Here is a 23297-nt window from a genome sequence, read left to right on the forward strand (position 1 = left end):
CCCTTGAGGAACGAGAACTTTTTTTCAAACAAATTTTAACATGAATAATTCAACAACATATCACACTGTGACTAAATTCGATATAATGAAATCATTCTGTCGCTAGCCAATGAAAAGTACTCCTATATTTAGTAAATATTTGTATCCAAAAACAGGAAAAACAAAATTTGGTGCAATTTATTGGACAGCGACAATGTATATAAATATTATTTAATTCAAAATCAATAACAAAACTATCAGAATATACCATACAAAACTGTGCAAGTCTTAGACCAACTCCCATATAATTCTTTCCTAATAACCTCGACTGTGCTCAGCGATGTGAGCCACGACATTATCAATATCGGCCATTTAATGAGTACTGTAAATAGAATCGGTACAAAACTTGTCAGTCTCTTTCACAACAACTTCTTCACTGCCATCGATGGCTGTAGATGCCAACCAAATACGCACTGCACCCGGTGAACGAGTTAAATAAAAAACATACAAAGACAAAGATGATCAAAAATTGGAAGACATTTTCACATACCACTTCAGTTGCAACGTTTGAAAGAAACAGGACCACCTTCATCACATGAGTGCGCAAACTATCAGGATGACCATGTAGTGCTTGCTTAGTTTCTTAATTGATGTCATCAAGAGTCCAATATTTGTTGTATTAAACTGTTCACCCTAAAATGGGTTAATAAAAATATATGTAATTAAAAAATCAATTGATTTATTGCAATAAAATAGTATATTCATCCATATATATTTTTAAAATTAATTTGATTGGTTAATTAACTATAGTTAAATTAATTATTAATAAAAACATGAAAATGATTGTCTAAATTATCCTTAAAATAAACTATGTATGCATCCATTTTACCCCAACTACCTCTATGAACAATATTGACCATATGTCCCCGTTAAAAATTAAATGTGGCCCTCAAGCACAATACTTTGCCCACTCCTGACAAAGTCTCGTCTCCTGAGTCCGACTGGAGAACCAAAAGGTGCTCTTTTACCTGACTGGCAAAAAGGTGCTCAGTACAAAGTTGGTCATTTCAGCTGTGGAAATAAAAAAAATTAAAAAAAGAAAAGAAAAAAGATACATTTCAGAAAAGCGGCAGAGCGAAGAAATTAAATGTGTTTCTACCTTTGCCAAGGTGCGTACATTTTTTCTTTTTTACTTACAGTGATATAGGCTATGTCATTTTCCGAGCCCACCTTCCCGTTGTCCACTGGGTCAAATTCCGGACTTTTCTAAAAACATTGCAGCCACTTTTAGTGAGGAAATTAAAGCAGTAAAATGAAAATAGAATGGCTTTGGAAAGTGCACCACCAAGCACCAAAACATGAGCACAACCCAGGAATGTATTCCAAAACAAAACAAAAGCCCAATTTCCACTGAGGAGTAGGTTCAGTTCTGTACGACACTTTTCTGTTGGGGTTCTGCATAAATTCCAAGAGTGTGGCAAACTTTGTTTTCTGTCTCTTTCCTGTTGCGTCCGCCTGCCAATCAATTCCCTCAGACGCCAAATATTGCCAGGTGCAGCCGTACAACACTCAACAGAACTGCTTGTGGAAATGCAGCTAAAATAAGGCCGTGGTCCAAAAACATACAGTACTCTTGTCATATAGGAGTGTTCAGGGATTAAGTAATAGTGTTTGTGTCTTAACACTGAAACTGAAACCTTAACTGTGACTTCAACCCTATTTTAGAAACGCGACTAAATAATAAGGCATTGTTCCAAAACATACAGTACTCTTGCTGTGTGGGTGGAGTGTGCCAGTAATAATCTCAAGAAATAAAGTCATAGTTCTGTGGCTTTAGCAACCACTGTCCCGCTTTGTTATCTCAAGTTTGAGAACCATGAGTTATCCTCACTGTGAAAGAACCATAATGACGTGGTGTTTGTCAAACACGTTTTGTTGAAAAATTAAACAGCACATTTAGGTGGGGACTTGAATCACGTCACTCTGGACAAGACACTACCTGTTTTTCACCAGTATGTGGACTGCAAAGTCAGGGGAAACTGGAGGACTGACTGACTCGATGCAAATGTCAAGGATGCATAAATACAACCATCTCACTGTCTACATTGACGAAAACAGAACCCACCATTAGAAACCAAGGGTGAGGAAAATACCTGCTCATTCTGGAACAAGAGCAGTCTCTAAAATACAGTTTTACAACAACCGGCAGAAATGTACTTCATGGCTATCACTGTGGGAACATGCACAACCGACTACACCAACTTGTCTGGATGTTGGACTTCCTTAAAGAAGTGCATTCCGGAACTGGTGTCACCAAGATATATTTCAAACGCAAACCTTCAATGAGGGCCAGATGATCAATCAGCAACATCCTCCAGCATTTGCTTCGTTCAAGTGCGCGAGATGGGGCGCCTGACATGTTACAGAAAGGAAGATGCTGAACAGGCATCATGGACAATCCAAAATATCGACTGCACAGCATTATCTTATGGCAAAAGAGCAGCTTTAGCGACAAGCTGCTGTCACTGGCTTGCTCCACGGACAGGTCTGTGCTGTCAACACCTTACACAATAATCACTCTGAATCTTAATGTTGGACTTTCATAATGCACTAGAACTATCATTAATTTTATTTCAGTATTTTAAATAAAAATTGTATAGATATTTCTCATATATTTGATAAAGGCAATTTGGCATGCTGAGCGGCACGGTGGCCGACTGGTTAGCACGATGGCCTCACAGTGAGAGACAGCATCGGGCGTGGGTTCGATCCCGGCTCCGGCCATCCCGTGTGGAGTTTGCATGTTCTCCCCGTGCTTGTGTGGGTTTCCTCCGGGTACTGCGGTTTCCTCCCACATTCCAAAAACATGCATGGCAGGCCGATTGAACACTCTAAATTGCCCCTTGGTATGAGTGTGAGCGCGGATGGTTGTTCGTCTTCGTGTGCCCTGCAATTGGCTGGCAACCAGTTCAGGGTGTCCCCCGCCTACTGCCCAAAGATAGCTGGGATAGGCTCCCGCTACCCTAGTGAGGAGAAGCAGTACAGAAGATGGATGGATGGAATTTGGCATGCCTACTTTGCCTCTCATGGTAAATGGAAAGTTTGGAACAATTTCCTTGAATTAAGTATGTATGTACGCATGTATTTATCTAAACAGAATGTTAAGAGGAAAGTCGTACCCAGGTGAAATGAAGCCACAGACTGATCAGAGTTGCCTGAGTAGGAAGGTGCAAAAAAAAAAAATCAACAGGTGCAAATTTTGCTCAATTTATGCTCTTCACCACCAGAGGGCAGCAGGTGATTTTCCTCGTAGCAGTAGCAGTTTTCACAAGAAAAAAAAAAGCCAGGCAAGGAAAGCCAGAATCCCCGCCGCCACAAACTAGTCTACATCAGAGGCATCATTGTCTGATGGGAGGTAATTGTTGCCCTTTACCCGGATGTACTGGATGTTCTGATTGGTGAGGTTCGAAGAAGTGCCGCATGAGCAGAAGGGGCCCGTGAACAGGTTCTCGATGTCCTCCAGCTGCAGGCCCTGCGTCTCGGGCAGGCACCCCAGCGCGAAGATCAGGCCCAACACGGTGAAGCCCATGTACACGAAGAAGATGCCTGAAGGGGAACACATTTGGTCAATTCTAAGCGCCATACGCCGCCCTAAATCCAATTTGAACACCAAACAAAAATGTACAGCTCCAAACCCTAATTTGAAAACCTTCCCTTCAAGCTCTGGCCCTTGCTTTAGATTATATATTAAAACTCTTGATCAGGCTTGAAACCCCAAGCCTTTTTTAAATTATAACCTGATTTTAAAAACCCAAATGTTACCTTTTAACCCTGGCTTCAAACCCTCATTTGATGCACTAAGCTTGTCTTGAAACCCTAACCCTTGTTTTAAACCCAAGCCCAGACTTGAAACCCTAATTCCAAATCCCAACCTTGGCTTCAAACCCCAATTTGAAACCCCTAACTTGCTTGAAACCCAAACTTCAAATTCAAACTAAATTAAAACCATAAATTTGAGTAAAGACTTTAATTTGAACCCCAAACCTATGTGGAAACACTAACCCTAGCTTGGAATACTAATATCAAACACTTACTTGGGCTTTTAATTCATTCACTACCAGCCAAGTAAAAAAATGGATCTTTGACATCTTTAGTCAATGGCGGTAAATGAGTAAAACCCTCATTTTGAGGGGGAAAAAAACAACCATGACTAATCTGAAACTAAGACTTGCTTGAGACCCGAACCCTGGTGACTTGAAATCCTAATTTGAAATTGTAACCTGTGCTTCAAATCTTATACAAGGCTTTGAGCCTTTATTCAAAGTCCTAACCCTGTCCGAAAATCTAATTCTAAACCCTTACCCTGGCTTGTAAGCAAAATTATAAACTAACCAAGACTTCAAAACCTAATTTGAAACCCAATCGCTCGTTGAAAGGGTAACCTGAAACGCAACCCTTGTTTGAAAGCTCTCCAGTCACCTTGATAGGTGATAAGCTCTGCGATGTGAAGAAAGGTGAGCGAAAGGATGACGTTGAAGATCCAATTGACTCCCGCTGAGCAGGCATTTCCAGTGCTGCGGGCCCACAGTGGGTAAATCTCAGAGTTGATAGTCCAAGGCATGGGGCCCATTCCTGACACACAAGTCACATTCAGCGTTTGGTTGCTTTTGCAACATAATTTGATACTTGGTTGACACTCATTAGTACTTTTTAATGAACCTACTTGCCTTGGTCATACGACATGTAAAATGGGTTGGTTACTTTTGAGAATGCTTGAGCTTTTGCCACCAGCAAGCACATTATGTGACGTCATGGTGAAAAGGTGTATTGTTTTAAAAGTTTGCTTGCAGACCTGGAGCAAAGAAAGTCAGATAGAGCAGGAGGCCCATCAGCACGATCCAAGAGTAGGATGTGGGGCAGAAGTTGTAGGCCCAGAATGGACCTTCTTCTGTCGCCGTCTGGTTGGCACACCTGTGAGAGATTGAGATTATCTATTACATTACATACATTATCTCTTCAAGCAGAACATTTGTCAAATCCATTAGTCACTAAATAATTAAATGCTGTTTCTTTAGGAATGTATATATTGCGATTACGCAATACTCAACACCCATATTGCATATTTTCCAATATCATGTAGTCCTATTAATAACAAAATAATATGTCGCAAAATAATAAAAAATGACAAATAAAGCTGTTAAATACTTAAAATACCTGTAAGCAAATAATTTTTTAAAATTATGTTAAATAAAAAAAATAACGTGAAAAAACTTGCTATTAAAAATGACCAATAGTAAAAATATCATAAATATAAAATCTATGACATAACTAAATCACTATCAAAGACAGATGAAAATGCCCAAAAAATGAATTCAATTCAAGTTGCCAAACAACTTTCAAACCGAGTAGATGAAAATGTAACTAAACGAAATAAATGTGCATTACTGATCAATGAATACCGCTCTTGACAGTTTCAATCAAAAGTCTGCATTATCTTCACAACCTACCATCCCCATGCTGAGTGGTCGGTGGACGTTGGATTAACGGGCAGGCACGAGGAGTCAAAAACGCCGCTGCTGTTCTCGTGGTAGCAAAAGCCACAAGTGGGGTTCAACATGCAGTCTCCACAGTAGCTGACAAGAGCAACCACGCATTCATGAATACCAAATGTATAAAATGGGAAGAAATGAATATTATTGGGAGCAGAGGATGAGTTTCTACCTGTATTTAGCGCAAGAAGAGTTGTGGGAGTCGACTGGTTGCAAGGTAACAGGTGGAGAGAACTGCGCCGACAGCAAGAAACCGACTGACAAAACGTTGAGACTCAGAGCAGTACCTACAAAAAAAGATGATTAAAAGAAATTTCTAACAGTATTATAATTGATACAAAGAGTCTACTCCTAAGACCTATTGTGTTACCATATGGTAAAAACTAAAAACATTTTTTTTTTTTGGTGTCAGGAGGAATAATGCACAGCCCAGAAAGCAAAAATAAAATAAAACTTCTTTTGGATAATCTCAAATGACATTTGCTTTTTCTTGTTGCGCTGCTGGCGTACTGTTTCGGAACGCAAAGATTTGCGAAGACTACATTAGCACAGAATGACACAAACGTGAGGGTGAGGCTTTTAATTTTGTGGCCATATTGAAGTCCTACTTAAAAATCTCCCATGTGCTGTTTTCCTTCTGTGTATTTTTACCCTACAGGAATTCAATATAGTCACACTAGCCATCAGATGGTTGGACAACGAACTAGCTTATATATATATATATATATATATATATATATATATATATATATATATATATATATATATATATATATATATATATATATATATATATATATATATATATAAAACGCATTCATTTTTAATTTTTTTTCTTGGTACCAAATAATGACTTTGACTTGCATTTTTGAAAAAATATAGGACTTCTCTGTCTGTTAGCTCTAGAGTAAATCATTTAAAAATGTTCTGACATATCATCAACATGTTTTGACTCAACACATCAAAAGCCTTTGCTTGCTTCTGCAACATGGGTGACATCTTTGGTCTGCTGGAAAATTACCACAGGCCTGTTCCTTAAAGACCGACAAGTCGTGACAAGTTTGTTTAGTTAAAAATGTTGGCTTTAGTGCTAGCAACTATTAATGTAATTCATAGTGATCTGTTATAATAGTTCTGGATGTTAATTATAGTTAGTTTTTATTAAGTTTTGACTTTCGCTTTTTAAATTCAGTGAGTTTGAATAAGTTTTAAGAGCGGGTTTGATCATTTTTAATTTTTCAAAAACACTTTATTTTAATTTTGTTAATATATGGCATATTTGTTGAGTTGAAGATTAAAAAGAAAAAAAATGCACCGCCAAACGGTAATACTAAAATAAATACATTGAAAATAATAATAATCTTCGGAAGCACATATATGAAATGAAGTCTTTTTTTCTTGAACTGTTCTTAATTTTTCCAATTTCAGTTTTAGTTGTTTTGTAAATGTTCATTTACTATAATCAACTTGTCAAAAAAAAGGATCTTCCAATTATATATTAGCACGGTTAGTCATAAATATTTTTAGAATTGATTATCCTATTGATTATTTATCTGTAACAACAGAACATATTGCAACAGGTCATATGAAAATACAGAAAAATATGAACACTTGAAGAAACTTTTGTTCTTGACAAAAATGCCACTTATTATTCATTCAAGTGCTCTATAAATAAAGTTGAGTTCATTTGATTAGTGTAATGTGACAACTGACCAGTGAGGCTGGCCAGCGTCAGCTTCCTGCGTCCGACTCTGTCTACCAGCCAGATGCTGAGCGATGTGCACACAAAGTTGGTCCCAGAGGTGACGGCCGACAGCCAAATGGCCCGCCTCTCATCGCGCACACCTGACATCTGCAGAATGGTGGCACTATAGTACCTAGAAGGCGGAGAGGAGAAGCTCACACAAGGTGCCAGAAAGCGAGATCCATCACAAAAAAAGGAGAAGACCTACATGACGGTGTTGATGCCCGTCAGTTGCTGGAACATCTGGAGGCCGCAGCCAACGATCAGAGCCCTGCGGGTGGGTCCGCGGCAGAGAATGCGCAGAAAAATGAGCCCACCTGGACAATTAACAAACATTTACACTTCACAGACACAAAGAGACACTTTACATATCTATTTTCTACTTCCATATTTCATTTCATACAATTTCAACCCATTAAAATGGCAAAATGTCATTCCAGAAAAGGAATTTTTCACAGTGTTACATTTCTATGACAATATTCCGAAACCAATCCAGCAGACATTTTACATGAGTTTGAAATTTTAGGATCATAGTTTGGGATATATTTGGGGTTCAAACCAATAATATAAAACACTGTAAAAAAAAAAAAATCTAATTAAAATTAAACATGGGTGGGCATCTGTTATTTGCGGTAGATTTCGGTCGCAAACTCCTATGAATATTCACTGTGAATGTAAAAACAAAACAGACACAATGCTCCCATTGCCCCTATCACCTCCCCGCAGCTCCTTCTCCTCCTCCTCGATGCTGGTCCTGATGTAGTCAAACTCCTCATCCACGTCCTGGCAGCCTCGGATGCGACTCAGGACCTGACGGGCCTCCTCTTGGCGGCCCTTCTGCAGGAGCCAGCGGGGGCTCTCGGGCAGGAAGAGGAAGCCCACGAACTGCAAGATGGAGGGCAGCACCGACAGACCCAACATGTACCTTGACCAATGAAAGATATTGAATAAAAGGTGGCAGGATCCACAAAAATATTAATCAGATTTTTTTATTTCGGAATGAAACTTTTCTGTTTGTAAATTCTGTTAGGTGTTGTGTTTTAGCCAGCAAGCACAAAAACACTACATAAGTTTGTTGGTATCAGGATAAAAAAAAAACTCCTTCAGAGAAAAAAAATACAAACAAAACAAAAACAAAGCTCGTAAAACTTGTTTTGAATATCACAGTCACTTGCTTTTTCTGCAGAATGCATTCTTAAACAATGGCATGTGTGGTCCCACACCTTTTTCCGGTAAGCAATTACTAATTACTTTTAAGCGAGGATTCATCTGCTACGTAAACAAGCAAATTGTTAGCCTAATATCTTATTTGGGAAAGACATTTAGCTTCGTGTAACACTACAAAAAATGTGCTTGTTGAAAACAATTTGACCTTAGCCACAAACAAATGTCAAAGGGCTTAACAGAACCATAGTTAACACATATTAGTGATATCCCCTAATCTAAACCCCACAAGAGACTCTTCTCGTTCTTTGAATTTGTTGTGTTTGGTCTTGTTTTGCAAAAAAATGTTGAATATGACTTGGGCTAACAAAGCAAGTTTTATAATGATGGTGCTTCCGACTGGCGTTCAAAACAGATTGCCTACAGCACATAGCACAAAGTCATGCGTCATGAGATGTTTTCTAAAATCGACATTGAATGGAAGCTGCCCCTGAGGCAGTCTCTTGCGTGTGCAGAGCCAAGTGAGACTGACAGACGGTTGCTTAACAATGTCGTTTGCATCCTTGTTTATCTTACGGGGAGTAGTTCAGCCCAATCACTTACGTTAGGTGAAGACGTACGGTGAATTCAGATAGCACTGCAGGAGCCTGACGTTGTTGCTCAACAAGGTTGTTTTTGTCAACATTACTTACCTCCAGCCATCGTGTTTCATGTAGCTGAAGGCGCCGTCCACCACGCAGGCGATGAACTGTCCGGCGGTGATAAGGACGGTGATGACGGTGACTAGCTGGCCTCGCATGTGAGGCGGTGACACTTCGGCAATGTACACGGGAAGAGTCATGGAGGCCACACCTAGTGGGGAGAATCCCTCTCTCAGTAGGCTGCAGTAATATTGGTTGTTTTTCCAGAAACTAAATATATAAAAGATTCTTAAGAAAAATATGTTCGATGCAGCCCCACTCATCTAATCATGTCATTCTGATTAATATTGCATTTGTGGAATATGAGATAAACAGTAAAAGCCACACGTTTTTGTACGTCTCAGGGGGCGGCAATTTTGCCACTTGCTGTTGACTGAAAATTACATCACAGTTGGTCAGGGCGCAGTTTATAGGCAATCATGGATGATCTTTTAAAAAAACTGGTGATTGGTCGTCACCTGAGCACTTAGCAACTGTTATGTCATTTTCAGTCGACAGACGTGACAAATTTGGCGCCTCCGAGATGGATAAAAAACAGGTAGATTTTGCTGCTTAACTCATATTCTAGAAACACAATATTAATCAGAATGGCGTGTTTAGACCAGTGGAAGCAAAATTCCTTTAAGACTTCCCCTTTAAGAGTTACAAAAACTCTGACATCAGTGCTAATCTTTAGCCCCGTATATAGTCTTTTCCATTGCGTGTTAGCATGAAGCACTTGTATCGAAAATGTTTGCTTGCAAGTCAAAATCTAAAAAAAACTCAATATTAAATCGGTGAAGAGACAGTTCATTTAGAAAAAACTCACAAGTCATGAATCACTGTACATTGTGAAAGAAAATGAACAATCCTAAATTGCCAACTTGTAAATTAAGTTTCTATATGTCCTTGCATAAGGATGATTTTTTTTAAGTTAGGATTATGTGAATATTGACTGCCTTTAACTATAGTTAAGATCCTCAAGAGGAACCAACATATATATATATATACACATATATATACATATATATATACACATATATATACACACACATATATATATATATATATGTTATTTTTATATTATTATATATATTATTTTTTGATTCATGGTTTCTTCTAAAAAAAAGAAACACAAAAAAACATCACATGGAAAGTCTCCAACTTTGGAAAATCCTGCAACTCAGCAACCCTAATAGTTGCCAACAGAAACTCACCAATCCCGAGGCCGATGATTATTCTGCCCACCAGGAGCACCTCCTTGTTGGGCGCAAACGTTAGAATTAACCCGCCGAAAGTGAAGATGAAGCTGGCCAGCAACGTGCACTTCCTGCGCCCAAGCAGCCCATTGAGGAAGCCACCGCTGAGGCTAGAGATGGCCGCCGCCCCCACCGTACTGGACACCACTAGCTCCTGCCACATAGTGTTGAGGTTCATCTCCCGCTTGAGGAGCAGCATGGCTCCCGACACCACGCCGGTGTCATAGCCGAAGAGGAAGCCACCCAGGGCTGAGAAGAAGGCCAGCACGTAGACAAAGGGCTGCGTGGGGGGGTTCTGGGACAGGGGGTCTGACGATGGCGAGTTGATGAGACGCCGCTCGCCCTCATCCTCTGCTGCAGTGTCATTCTTGATGCCCATGTTGATGATTTTGCTGTTGCTGAAGGGCGTCAAGCTGTACTCATCATCCTGCCTGTCGCACATGGGAAGCGGGGAGGGGGGTCAAAAACTCAGCCGGAAAACAAAAACTTTTCCTTGCTTCTCCCTCACTTGGGAGCTGTCAAGTCTGCGTGGGCGTACAACAAAGACCTCCAATCTTCACCTGCCACTTGTCGGACATTATTTGCGAACCGTCTACCTCGCCAAACACGCTTTTTCGAGAAGAATCAGAAAAAATAATTCTGCTCATTTGAACGACCTAACGTACGTCTCAAATGTTTTTCCCGTCTGCAAGAAAAAACTCACGCAGGCGTCCTCTCATGCGTTAGGGGGCGAAAAAATGAGGGGAAAAGGCTACTTCGGAAGAATTTGTTAAATTATTATTGTCGCGCAGCTAAGAGTTACTCCCAGAGTCGCTGTTCCGCCATGTTTGCGCGACGTCACCATACGACCCTCCTGACCCCCCACCGTCCGTGACGTCATTTACATGCGTCGAATGTACAGTATAAAAAAAAGTGGAACTTGTGTAGAAATTGTTACCGTCTACTATCATAACAGGCTTCTTTTTGTACTGTCAATTACATCACCTTTAGATAACTTGGTACAACAACTCCCCCTTTTAATTGCAATAAATAAATAAATAAATAAATACTTTATTAATACTATATTACTTTTAGTTTGATGTAATATCAAGTAATTTGAACTGAAAACAGTTGAGAACATGCAAATTTCAATCTTTGATTGTCAAACCATACTGTAACAAGACTGCCATCACTGGTTAGCTTACATTTTTAATTACGAATTGTTCAAAGCAAAAAATACTCTACCTGCATGCTTAACGTGCCTGTCGTAATTGTTGTTTCCCATGGTAATAATAGTATTATTGTTTTTTTATTTTGTTGCATCACTGTTTTATTTCACTTTGGGTATAGGGTGATTTTCCGTGTTGACACCATGTCTATATGCGGAAAGTTGTTAATGCTTCGTGCTGTTGCTTCTTTTATAATGCAATTTTGCCATGATGTGGTCATGGCAATATGTTACTATCCCAGCTGGGCCTGCATCCCGGGCAGCAGACAACATACAACACTGCTACTATGTTGTACTTGTTAACTCTTTCATCAATCATAGGGGACAGCACCGACAACAAATTCACATTATTTAATCCAATTAATTTAGGAGGCCTGATACATAATCACCATAATGATAGTAAACCCAACAAATTTAGGCAAACGGTCAGCCCACAATGATGACTGAAATCATTTTGGAATAAAGTTCAAATAGGAAAGTAAAGTTAAGTGAAATACCCCACATTATAATTTCTCGTAAATTTTCATTCTGTACAATCACATTTAAACAGTAAATTTCCATCAGTTTAGGCCTTTGCGGGCATATAGCAAGCTTGTTGGACTTGTTTGGCAACATCAAATTACAATTGGTAGCAGTAACAGTATTCCTAATCTCATTTGAACAAGGCTCCAAACAGTTTTTATTCATTAGGACTTGTGATGTTTTGTTGTATGTATGTATTTATTTATTTGTTTATTCATTCATTAGTTCAGTGACGTCTATTATGTTTATGTTTATATTGATCTGGTTTAGTTGTATATGTTATCTTTAAAGAAATGTATTTTCACTGTGCTACTTAAATGCATTTGGAAGGCGATTAGTGGTATGCTGTTGATCTATCTCTGCGTTTATAACAGTGTCAGAACGTGAGGGAAAATAGTGTAACACACCCGGAAATCTATCAATTGGTATAACAATGAAACATATTCGTCGATATGTGAATTTAGACACGCCGAATTAAACCAGCAACATCAATTCAGCTAGACCTCCCGTTACGGTGAATCATTCGCACCCTTACCATTCACACAACCAATAGCGAAATAAAAAATAAAGGCATTTTCCAACGCAGTACGGTGCCACGGGCAAATCCCGATGCTTTACATATCGCGGCTGTCACCAGACACCGACTTACGTAGAAGAAGAGGGGGGCACCGAGGGGGCAGTTCACATGACAGTTTTAACGGTAATTTACATAATGACACCAAGAAAAAGCGCCGATTATTTCAAGCAAACTGGTCACTCACCGGATTTAAAAGACGGATAAGTGACCGGAGAGGAGAGACAATCCTGGCCCATATGCACCGCTTCTTTTCAGTCCGGTCCCGAACAGGAAGTTTGTTTCCTGTTACTGCGTGGAGTCATATGATGTGATCGACGGAGGCAAGAACACGCCTGGCTGCGACTGTCCGTCAGAGAGAAGAGGAACACTGCGCACGCACACACACGCACGCGTACACCAAAAACAAACAAACAGCGAAGACAAAAAAAGAGGAAGGCGAGCGAAAGTTGACTCAGTTTCTCGGTGAGGAATGCGTGCCGATGCGGTGACTCGCAGCCCCCAGCGCAGTCCCTCTTGCCCGCAAGGCTGCGGCGGCCACTCGGCCCCTCGGAGCCTCTCCCCGAGGCTGCCATGATTTGACCGCCCGGAGCGCGTTTGACAAGATGGACAACAAAGAGGAGCTGGAGGAGAGGCTGAGGAAGCTCTTGTTCAGGCTCAGGAGCCCGCAGGAGGACAGACAGCTGTGCACGCTCATCCAGATCCTCCAGGATCTCCTATTCCTGTCGCACACCAACCATGGTAGGGGTCAACTTGTGCCTGCATGTGCATCACGTTGAGCATCACGTCCAACTAGGACTTCCCTATAGAACCAATGTCCAGCATCCTTGGCTGTCCAACTAGTGCTTAACATATAGGTCACCAAGTATCCACCTAGTCCTTCAATTAATCTTTGACAGATTCAATGTCCAACAAATTCTTTAATTACTGCCTAATTATACCCCTAATAAATCCAAAGTTCAACTAGTCCTTCTGCAACTTCATCCCTTATAGAACCTATGTCTAACTAGTCATCCTCCTAACAGATTCAATATACAATTTGTCCTTCAACTACTCCATCCCTACTAGATCCAGTGTCTAACTAGTCATTTCCCAGTGTATCGAGTGTCCAACTTGTCTTTTAACTACTCATCCCCTATTAGATCCATAGTCTGATGAGTCCTTCACTTGTCGGTTGATAACTTAACCCAGGAGATCATCTGTCAAACAAGCCCTTCACTTTGAAGTCCAACCTTTCATTTAAATACTTCTGATCTAATAGATGAAATGTCCAGATACCTCAAATGTCCGACAACACTTTCAGCTGCTTCTTTCTAAATAAATCCGATGTACTAAAATTATTCAAATACTCCTTTCCTTTTACATCCAAATGCCCATCAACTTCAAATGTCCAACAACTCCTTACCTAATACAGAAAATGTCCAAAACACCTCAAATGTCATGTCCTACTAACATTGCACTTGGAGATGCAATGTCCAACTGGTCCTTAACTTGAAGCTCATCTACACTCTTCCGAGCATTCCAAATGTCCAGCTAGTCTGGCTTCAACTACTCTTTCCATAATAGATCAAATGTCTAACTCATTTTTCAATTGAAAATTGGTTGCCTTCCCTTGTAGATGCAATGTCTAAAAACTCTCATTTGCAGGTCACTTGTCCAACTAGTTCTCCAATTACTCGTTCCCCAACATATCTAATGTCCAACAATTCCTTCAACTACTCCTTTTCTAATAGATCAAATGTTCAACTGTCCCGAATGTCCAACTACTCCTTCAATCGTTTGTTAATGACTTCCCCTTATCAGATGTCATACAACCTTCACTTGTTGGTTCCGAGTCCAACTAGCCCGTCACTGGTAAATTAAAGACGTCTCCTCGTCGATCTTAAAAAGGATGTCCAACTAATCCTCCACTTATATTGGCCCGATTTTCTTGAGAACAAATGATAAATATTTGTATCTTCTTCGTAAATGACACTTTCAGAAAAGTAGTGGGGCCACAAAGCAAAAAAAGCACAAAACTGAATTGGTGTGAAGAACTGAAGGCTAACATGCAATCATGTGGTGTCTCTTTGCGGCAGCGTGCCAGCTGTTTGCCGACAAAGACATCCATGAGCCGCTCATGGCCGCACTGTCGTCACACATGGACAGCAGAGGAGTCCAGCAGGTACTTGAACACACCGCCACTATTCGTGTGCTATGTCAACCGGAGGAAATAGACGTCTGTCCCTAATAAAGGCGCGATAGAAAATATCGTGATATTGATTTTCTGTGGCTTGGTCAAACTTTTCTTGTCATTCTACGTTGAACACTTTCCCATTCCGACGTAAGATTAGCGAGTTCCTTTTAGGGAAAGCATTTCCAGACATATGATAATAATGTCATTGTTGCTGCCTCTATTATATATTGTCCTGTATCATGGTTCATCGCTGCCCGCTCTCAATTTCATAGATTTTGGGCATGAGTGAGTGAAAACATCAGCTTGGAAATACTTTAAAACGTGTACTTTAAGAAGTTTAAGGATGTTATGATAACTTGAAATGTGTTGAACGCATCTGGGCTAGCCAAAGTTTTTTTTATATCGTCTATCTACTGTATAACACATATATTCATTTATGGCTGGTGGATCTAAATAATAATAAAAGGCAATTCTTGCTACACTCTATGTGATGATGTCATCCTCTTGCCTCAGGTGGGCTGGTCACTGCTGTGTCAGCTGCTGGAAACGTGTCCACGTATGCTGGAGCACTTGAACGCACCTCACCAGTAAGTAGCTGCAACCTGTCCATATTGTGATGTGGTGGTTTTCTCCAATAATGTCATAATGTCATCACCTTCATCGTAACACGATTGCACGCTATCATGTCGCTTAAATCTTGGCGTTCAGTGTTTCGCATTGCCGCTTGTGCTAAATACTTTCAGCAACAAAAAACAACTCAAAGCGTTTTAGCACAATCATCTTCATATTGTCTTTACAATTGCATTTAGAAAACAAAATATCCATCTACCCATCCATTATCTGAGCCGCTTCTCCTCACGAGGGTCACGGGCCTGCTGGAGCCTCCCCCTGCTGTCTGTGGGCAGCAGGCGGGGCACACCCTGAACTGGTTGAACTTGTTTACCGACCACTGCCTATTACACAGAGTGTTCTACTCATTTGTTGACTACTTTTTTTTTATTTGTATGCAGGGATTGCCAGTAACTTTTTTTCTCACCACACCACTTGGGAAGAGATCGAATTTTGATCCCATCGCTCACTTGAGACATAACCTGCGAAATAGCATAAAAATATAACTTAACCTAAGAAGCAACTTTTTCTTCTTTTTTGGGGGGTGTTTGTGTAACCATTTATGTATTAATGCTCTGATTCGTGGCATTTTTCCACCACCCCCCATTTGTTTACATTCATGGGAAACACCAATAAACAACACCAATTAAAAGCACGTCGTGGGCCACAATTATCTCTCAGGCCGCACTTTGGACATCATTTTGCTCCTCTGTACAGGTTATTCATTGAAAGCGTGTCATGCAGTGTAATATAGTTTATTCCTGGCTACTGTACTTTTTAATTATATGTCTGTCAAGTGAACACATTTAAATTATGCCGTTATGTGTTTTTTATTTAAAAAGAAAAACACCTTTCAATTCCCTTTTCATTTAACAGACAGTGTCACACTTCTCCTTTGCAAAGCTGCTTTATGACATTTTGCGTATTCCAAAAATGCTCTAAGCCTGTTCTGATGAATACATGTCAATACAAAACAGGACCATTTGAATTGGTCTAGTCTTAATTATCGGCTTGTGTGCGTGTGAATGTGTGTGTCTCTGCGTGTGTGATTATAGACAGATCCTGAGGGTTCTGTCCCAGTACCATGCAGACAGCCGTGTGGCCGTTGTTGCGCTCCAAGCTCTGTCCCTCCTTCTCCACTCAGGTACTTTCCAGCAGGGGCGGCTACTGGTGTCTTTGAATAAATTATTTTCAGTTTTGGTTTTAAGTGCGCTCATTTTTGCTGCAGCATTTATAATCATAAGTAACCACCATGAGCTTTTCTTTTTTTTTAAACTGGTATCATTTGCACAACTAAAATAGTGCAAATATTCCTAGGAAGTTAAACAAATTTGCAAGACAACTAGGAAGTTGCAGAATGTACAATATAAGTGAGTCGTGCCTCGTAATAACTTGTATCTTGTAGTACTTTGAGCCAGGACATTACATAGAAAGTCATTGTACTGTACATGTAGGTGGCTTGTACCAGACTGAAACTTGAGCTAAGCGGTAACCTAGGAAACAACAGTAGCAAGTACCAGTCAGTAAAGTGAAGTAAAACATAATCGAGGAAGGACCTATAGGTGCAAGTAACTTGCACTTGGAAGTAACTTAGGCAAAAACATAACCAAACAAGTAACATAGAAGTAGATTGTATTTAGAAATAACAGACGCTAAAATGTAACCTTAAGTTATGTATACATAAAGTTTATACGGTAATAATTTGTATCTCGGGTACAATTAATGTGACAGTGAAATTTGGCATACTGTAATGAATTAATTATAAATTAGTTTTGTTTATGATTGAGGTCAATTGTTTAAATTTGTCTACACTAAACAACGTAAAATGTTGCTTATTGTCATTAGTATAACGCTTCCGATCAAGATATTTCCACACACAAATATTCACATAATGAATATAACATTGTCAACATTATGCCTCAGGCACTGTCATTAAACCGCACAGTTAAGACGCTTTCCAAATGCAATTAGCTAACATTAAGTTCGGGAAGCCGCTCAATTTGTACAGAAATGTACAATTCTCTCAGTGTCTGATGCTTTTCCTTTGTGGAGATAAAAATGCATTTTTGTGGGTCATGCATCTGCTCAGACAATTGTTGCTAAGCAGAGTTTAGGCCTATAATAATTTGGACCAATGACAAACTAAGATGCACGGTCAAAACAATATAAAGTGATAAGCATTGTTCGACATGGCTATTCGAGGTGGGATTCAATGCTGCACAATTATGAGCGTGAATATTTTTTTATTCATGTTAAGGAAAACACCCATATTTTCATTAAATTTTTAAATTAACTTGACTTAAGCGCGAGACGTCATCTTCTCTGTCTCACGCAGATGGCATCGCTCTGCAGCTGCTGGAAGATGACGAGGACGTGTTCGGCCTAGCGGTGCAGGCCATGAAGGTTTTCCCCACCAGTGAGGAGTTGCAGCTCCAAGGCTGCCGAGCTCTGCAGGCGCTCCTTCGTCGAGGTGTGCCTGGGGTGGTTGGTTGTGCTCACTAGACGTGTGATAACATATAATTTTTCATGTTTGGCAACACAGTGTAATTTGACAGCCAAACAAAACATGTTTTGGACCGTGCAACAGTTCTAAGAATCAAGCCAACCAATATAACCTTCTGCAGATAAATTATTATGCAAGAAGTGTTTTTTTCTATTGTTATGAACCTCCCACTTTTCTAGTAGCTAGTGAACCGTCATTAATTAGTTTTAATTGACAATCAACAACCCTTGCACTCAAACATTCTGTCTTAAGCAGATGATTGGCAATAAACTGTCTGGTATGTTTTGTTCTTGTTTTCGATGGCACACTATATTATTTCCATTTCGAGTTAGCTGACCGTTATGACTTTGTTTTAATGAACTAGTTATTGAAATAACAAAGGGTCATTGACTTTTTTATACTGGACATATCGAAGTTTCTTCAGACTGTCATTATGGAAGTATTTCAAGGAAAAGTACATTTTGTATTCAATTTATATTACGCTTTTGATACTTAATGCATCACAGTTGATTTTTTTTTTTCTTACAAAACTAATCGATTGTGATGGTGCAGTGAGTGACGAGCACTTGGTGGAGTTTGTGGAGAACCAAGACCATGTAGTGGTTCTTGCTGCCCTGCACGGGTTCCCCAACAACCCCATGCTGTTGCTGCAGGCCATGAAGGTTCTCATCCCCCTGTCGAGACCCAGTAAGATCCTTCTCCGTCATTATCACCACAATACTATCAAGTATACAAATTATTTGTCTAGTGCAGGGGTGGGCAAACTTTTTGATTGGCGGGCCACAATGGGTTCTAAAATTTGACAGAGGGGCCCGGACCAGGAGCAGATGGATGGAGTGTTTTGGTAACCTCACCTCACCGGAGAAAAAAAATGCATTTAATTTTAAATGAAAGTGAACAAAAGTATCACAACAATATATATGTCTTTGATAAACGGCAGTATTTAGAAAATAAAACATTAGCAAGGTTTATTCATTTAATTCTTTTTTCAAGTTTGACGGGCCAGATTAAAACATTTAAGGACCGCGTGTGGCCCCCGGGCTGTAGTTTGCTCACATCGTGTCTAGCGGGTAGTCTATTAGTCTGTCAGATTGTCTGTGTGAGATTGTCAAACGGTCTGTCATTTTTTGTTTTTTTGTTGTTTTTTTTTAGACTTGGCTGACAATACAAAGCATTCTTTCCGTTGCCAACTGGCATCCGTAAAGAAACTCTACGGAAACCAAACATCAAAGGCAAACACATAGGGCTCTTCTGTTGTGGCAAGCACATTTGCAGGCATTGCGCAAATGTGGCAGAACCTGATTTTCATATGAGCACAAATGTTTGCAAATTTGGGAGAGCCGTCACCGGCAATCGGGCGTTCTGGTTTGACTCGACTGGCTTTTGCTGGCATTTCAGTGCCTTATTGGCAATGTCACCGCTGCCTTACATAGACTTTAAAAAATGGAGAATGATATTTATTGGGGTTTTTTCAGTCAGGAATTCTAAGTACATTTTACAACCGGAGTTCTTGCGTAAATTTTACTCATTTATTAAATTGTCATTATCCACACCACTTATCCTGTACAGGGTTGCGGGAGGGTTCTGGAGCCTATCCCAGCTGACTACATTACATTACACCCTGAACTGGTCACCAGCCAGTCAGAGGGCAGACATAGACACCGTCACTGAGTGGGAACCAAACCCATGCTGCCCGCACACAAGTCAGGCGAATGTACCACTTGACCATCAGCGACACGTTTAGTGACTCATTTACTGCCATTGACCGATCCTTTTTTTTTTCTTTTTTTTTTTCATTCAGCTGGCAGTGAATGAGTTAAATAAAAAAAAAAAGGCACGCAAGGGTTGAGGAAAGGTAAGCCAGTTTTGTTTCTACGTAGCACATTTCATACACAAGGCAACTCGATGTGGTTAAGTATTGAAACCACAACTTCCAGGTTGGGAGACAGCCACTCTACACCTGATCCATGCCACTCCTGCTGTGTGTCAGAATATCGCTAAAAATAGACCAAAAATGTTTGGAGATATGAGAATCCCACTTCACATAGTAGGAGCAGCAGATGCTCACGAAGCCCCATCCTTTTCCTGATGCTTTTTTACTTTAAAGCCTGTCCTGTTGGCCTGCTAGGTCAAGCAGAATGAAGCAACAGTGAACTTTCATATGCTGGCCCTGCGGACGTTTGCATTATGATGGTTATTTATTGAAACTTGCATGCAGACAAATCAAGGTTTAAGAGGGTCGCAACAGATAAGAAGAAGCGAGAGGATAGATGAAGTACAATATATTTTAAAGAAATCATGTAAAGCTGATGAAGAGTCATCCATGCTGTTATCAGTACTGCTGTTCCATTGCTACACAGCATCAAAGTCACACCAACAGACAGTTTTAATTTAGAACACATTTTGCAATATGTATTCATATTTTTATTGGACACGCCATTTACATTCACAGTGCTGTATAAATCGCATCTGAACCCCTCGGATAGGGATCTAAATTAAAATTGTTGCAATGGATCTCTCAAGGCACAAAGGTCTAAACCTCATGATGCTTCAGTTTGCTTAGCCGAGCCATCAAACAATATTAAAATGGCAAATTTCCTTTTACTTCACACAATATTAGTTTGTAGCTTTGACAATATCCATCCATCCATTATCTGATCCACTTATCCTCACGAGGTTCGCGGACCAGCTGGCACGCAAAATGGCACAACAGTTTTTGGCTGCTTCTTCCGCATGAATAACCTCAGTCTAATAAGAATAACAAATATTTTAACAGGATGGAAAGTAAATATGTACTCAAACACAATTGAATATTGCTGACGTTTTTCTATGTTTTATTATTAAAATGAATGAATGAGTCCAGCACTTGGAGGCCGGACTCTCTCCCTCCTTTATGCACCTGTAGACATGTTGAAAATGACGCTGGGACATGTGCTGAGACAAGGGTGTGGAGGCACATTTATCTGACTTTCCTAACGCCTAATTATTATCAAGGTGGTAAATATGTGATTACTTTTTTACAGAACAACAAAAATAACTGCGACTTTACGTTAATACTCAGTGCGGAGCTAGGAGCGCACATGCCAAGCTAATGCTAATGCTAGCTGAGTACGCCTGTACTCACCTGAAGAAGCACGATGAGATTCTTATTATGGTTGAAGCATATTTCAATCATGTATATTTCGTGACCAACCCTCATGCGTGTGTAATATAATTATCGTTAACGAGCTCCTCCATTAGCAACTCTTCTGCCTCTGTCCTCATAATGACTTTCTTGGATGAATTATTACAGTATATTCCGAGAATACATGCTCTTAAGAGCGAAAGAGCGGGGAATTTTTTTCTCCCCCCCTCACTCCACAGTGGAAGTAATTTCTATTTGTCCTTTGTTGAATATGTTTGCGTTAACATTGCTTAGCTGTGTGGAAGCACATCTCTGCTCATGTAATGCAGAGACTTATTTAGCCTCCACACAAATGTGATTATTTAATTGTCTGCTGGTAGCGATTGTGCATGACCAGGATTATGACACAGTGTGGGAAGGACCCACGCCGATGTGTCATGGCATTTATTCCATAACGATATTTTCCCACCAGCTTTCTATGAAGTGACAAAGGATTAAGCTACTTGGAAGTTATCCAGAAAGTTGGCCACATGATAATAATACACACGGAACATCTTGAACCGCGACAAGCACAATCGTGTAAACATTATTTGTACGGTATTGGGAACATATTCCCTATCTATTAAATATGCAATCTGACACAAATATCTTGTCAAAATAATGCAGAACAAAATAAGGCAATTATAGAAGCTTTGCATTTTAGCGTTGCCCATTGTTCCATAATAATTGCTATGGATTGGGCTTCACTTGGGGAAATTCCATAGTTGGAGTTCATGAAAGCAGTGGAATATGCCCAAAATTGCTGTTTCAAATCAGAAGGGCCAAGTTCCACTTCCATTTTAGGCATGCATCTATGAGCCTTTTTTATCTTGTCTCAATTTCCTTGCAAATTTATTGACTCACTATGAAATATGGGTTTGTTAGAATGCAATGCAATGCAATCTCACAGACGTCCTCCAATAACATTGGCATTAGCAACCGGGGCAAATAACAAAGGTGGGGCACCGCCAGCATGTAAGGAAAGTCGCAAGTTTAACACCGAGACTGCCCAGTGTGTGTCATCTCCGATGAGCACCATGCCACAGTTGAGAAACACTGTTCAAGTATGTGCCTGCTCTTGATTGGGATTCATTTTGGATGAATTCACAAAGTACACACTCCGTAACTAACTCAAAATGACTGACTTGCTGTGCAATTTCAGGCATTGTGTCAAGGTAGACACATTCACACAAATGAATGTTGATTAGGAAGTTCTCAGTGGCTATTTTTTTTTTTGGACTTCTGAGTGACTTTTGGGTGGGGTTGGTGTTTGGGACCATTAAAAAACATTCATTATGGTGTGAACACACACGCTTGCCAGAATTGATATGTCAATTACCTTCTTCCAATTGGGGCTTATTTGGGCAAATTCCCAAAGTACAAGCCCTGAAATTCACCCTTAATGTCTGCTTTCTGACCAGGATGGCCAACATCTGGTTCAATTTTGGGCATAGGGACTTTTTTTTTGGTGCTTATTGTTAGGGTGTCCTCATAGTTTTATATGGATCTGTGACTTTCGACATACTTCCTAATCAAATAATGAATCAACAAGAGGTCTTAAGTTCCCCTCTCAATCTCAGTTGTCCATCTTATCAACATATTTTGGACAGTTTTCCAACTTTCTGTGAACAGTTTGGGAAAGTTCATTTATTTTGTTGCAATTAAAGAAAGCAAGTTAGCCTAAAAAGAATGCTTGAATGGGTTTGGTCGTGAAGAACCAGGACATTAACAAATATTCCCATAGAAAGTCATCAGGGAAAAGTAGCCATGAGAAGAAAATTTTCTTCACTTTTCACTTGTTCAATGTGTGTCACGATACTTCCTGACAATGAATAATGTTGCTTAAAACATTGGCTACTAACTTGAATTAACTTTTTAAAATTGAAAAAAACGTTATTAACATGACTCTAATCGAAATGTGATGTGTTATTGCAGGCAGTAACGTGGAGATTTTGATGTCCGGCAACTCTCGCTGCTATTCTGCGCTCATCTCGGCCATGGACTCCTTCCCGCACGACGAGGAGCTCCAGGAGACAGCGTGCTGCCTGTTCCGCAGGTTCACTTCAGGTCAGGAGAATAATGATGCTTATTATTGTTTTCAGAGTAAAGATAAGTAATCCTCGGCAATCAGCATGTCCGTCACGCCTGCTTTGACAAGAAGGCATATG

The 23297-nt window shown here is 40.0% G+C and overlaps 2 protein-coding genes across 8 annotated transcripts in view; one reads left to right on the top strand and one right to left on the bottom strand.

The window, feature by feature from the left end:
• Positions 1 to 773: 773 nt before the first annotated feature.
• On the bottom strand, positions 774 to 13093 carry LOC148335272 (proton myo-inositol cotransporter-like). Of its 3 annotated transcripts, XM_088299013.1 has the most exons (13): positions 12866 to 13063; positions 10334 to 10806; positions 9129 to 9288; positions 7989 to 8197; positions 7481 to 7589; positions 7242 to 7405; positions 5701 to 5815; positions 5487 to 5612; positions 4832 to 4950; positions 4459 to 4611; positions 3413 to 3585; positions 1177 to 1245; positions 774 to 1050 (listed from the first exon to the last, which is right to left on the bottom strand). In XM_088299013.1, the coding sequence occupies exons 2-13, from the start codon at positions 10752 to 10754 to the stop codon at positions 1042 to 1044; spliced, it is 1827 nt and encodes a 608-aa protein (XP_088155139.1). In that variant the 5' UTR covers positions 10755 to 10806; positions 12866 to 13063; the 3' UTR covers positions 774 to 1041. The 3 variants fall into 3 exon arrangements, with proteins under 3 accessions (XP_088155139.1, XP_088155138.1, XP_088155140.1); XM_088299012.1 differs by having other exon boundaries at positions 774 to 1245; positions 12866 to 13093; XM_088299014.1 differs by lacking the exons at positions 774 to 1050; positions 1177 to 1245 and having other exon boundaries at positions 2572 to 3585; positions 12866 to 13065.
• The window catches only part of lrrk2 (leucine-rich repeat kinase 2), a 33772-nt gene continuing 23284 nt past the window's right edge, over positions 12810 to 23297 (top strand). For 3 of the 5 annotated variants that reach the window (XR_015844114.1, XM_088299008.1, XM_088299009.1), the window contains exons 1-7: positions 12810 to 13419; positions 14757 to 14842; positions 15368 to 15441; positions 16519 to 16607; positions 17799 to 17933; positions 18519 to 18653; positions 23065 to 23196. Coding sequence is in view for 4 of the 5 variants with exons in the window: in XM_088299008.1 (XP_088155134.1) it covers positions 13284 to 13419; positions 14757 to 14842; positions 15368 to 15441; positions 16519 to 16607; positions 17799 to 17933; positions 18519 to 18653; positions 23065 to 23196 (787 nt within the window). In the remaining variant the exon portion in view is untranslated. Of the gene's footprint in view, positions 13420 to 14756; positions 14843 to 15367; positions 15442 to 16518; positions 16608 to 17798; positions 17934 to 18518; positions 18654 to 19767; positions 19822 to 23064; positions 23197 to 23297 lie in introns of those variants that run through there. The other 2 variants (XM_088299010.1, XM_088299011.1) reach the window with 2 other exon arrangements.

Source organism: Idiotropiscis lumnitzeri, chromosome 6 (genome assembly GCF_059441095.1).
Source record: "Idiotropiscis lumnitzeri isolate Australia: NSW breed Sydney's pygmy pipehorse chromosome 6, RoL_Ilum_1.0, whole genome shotgun sequence".
In the NCBI taxonomy this organism is placed as follows: Eukaryota; Metazoa; Chordata; class Actinopteri; order Syngnathiformes; family Syngnathidae; genus Idiotropiscis; species Idiotropiscis lumnitzeri.

Coding starts and splice junctions, on each gene's coding strand:
- LOC148335272 (XM_088299012.1), bottom strand. CDS start 10,754: ATGGGCATCAAGAATGACACTGCAGCAGAGGATGAGGGCGAGCGGCGT. Junction 5,613..5,700: donor TCTTCTTGCGCTAAATACAG/GTAGAAACTCAT, acceptor TGCTCTTGTCAG/CTACTGTGGAGACTGCATGT. Junction 1,246..3,412: donor AGAACATCCAGTACATCCGG/GTAAAGGGCAAC, acceptor CAATGTTTTTAG/AAAAGTCCGGAATTTGACCC.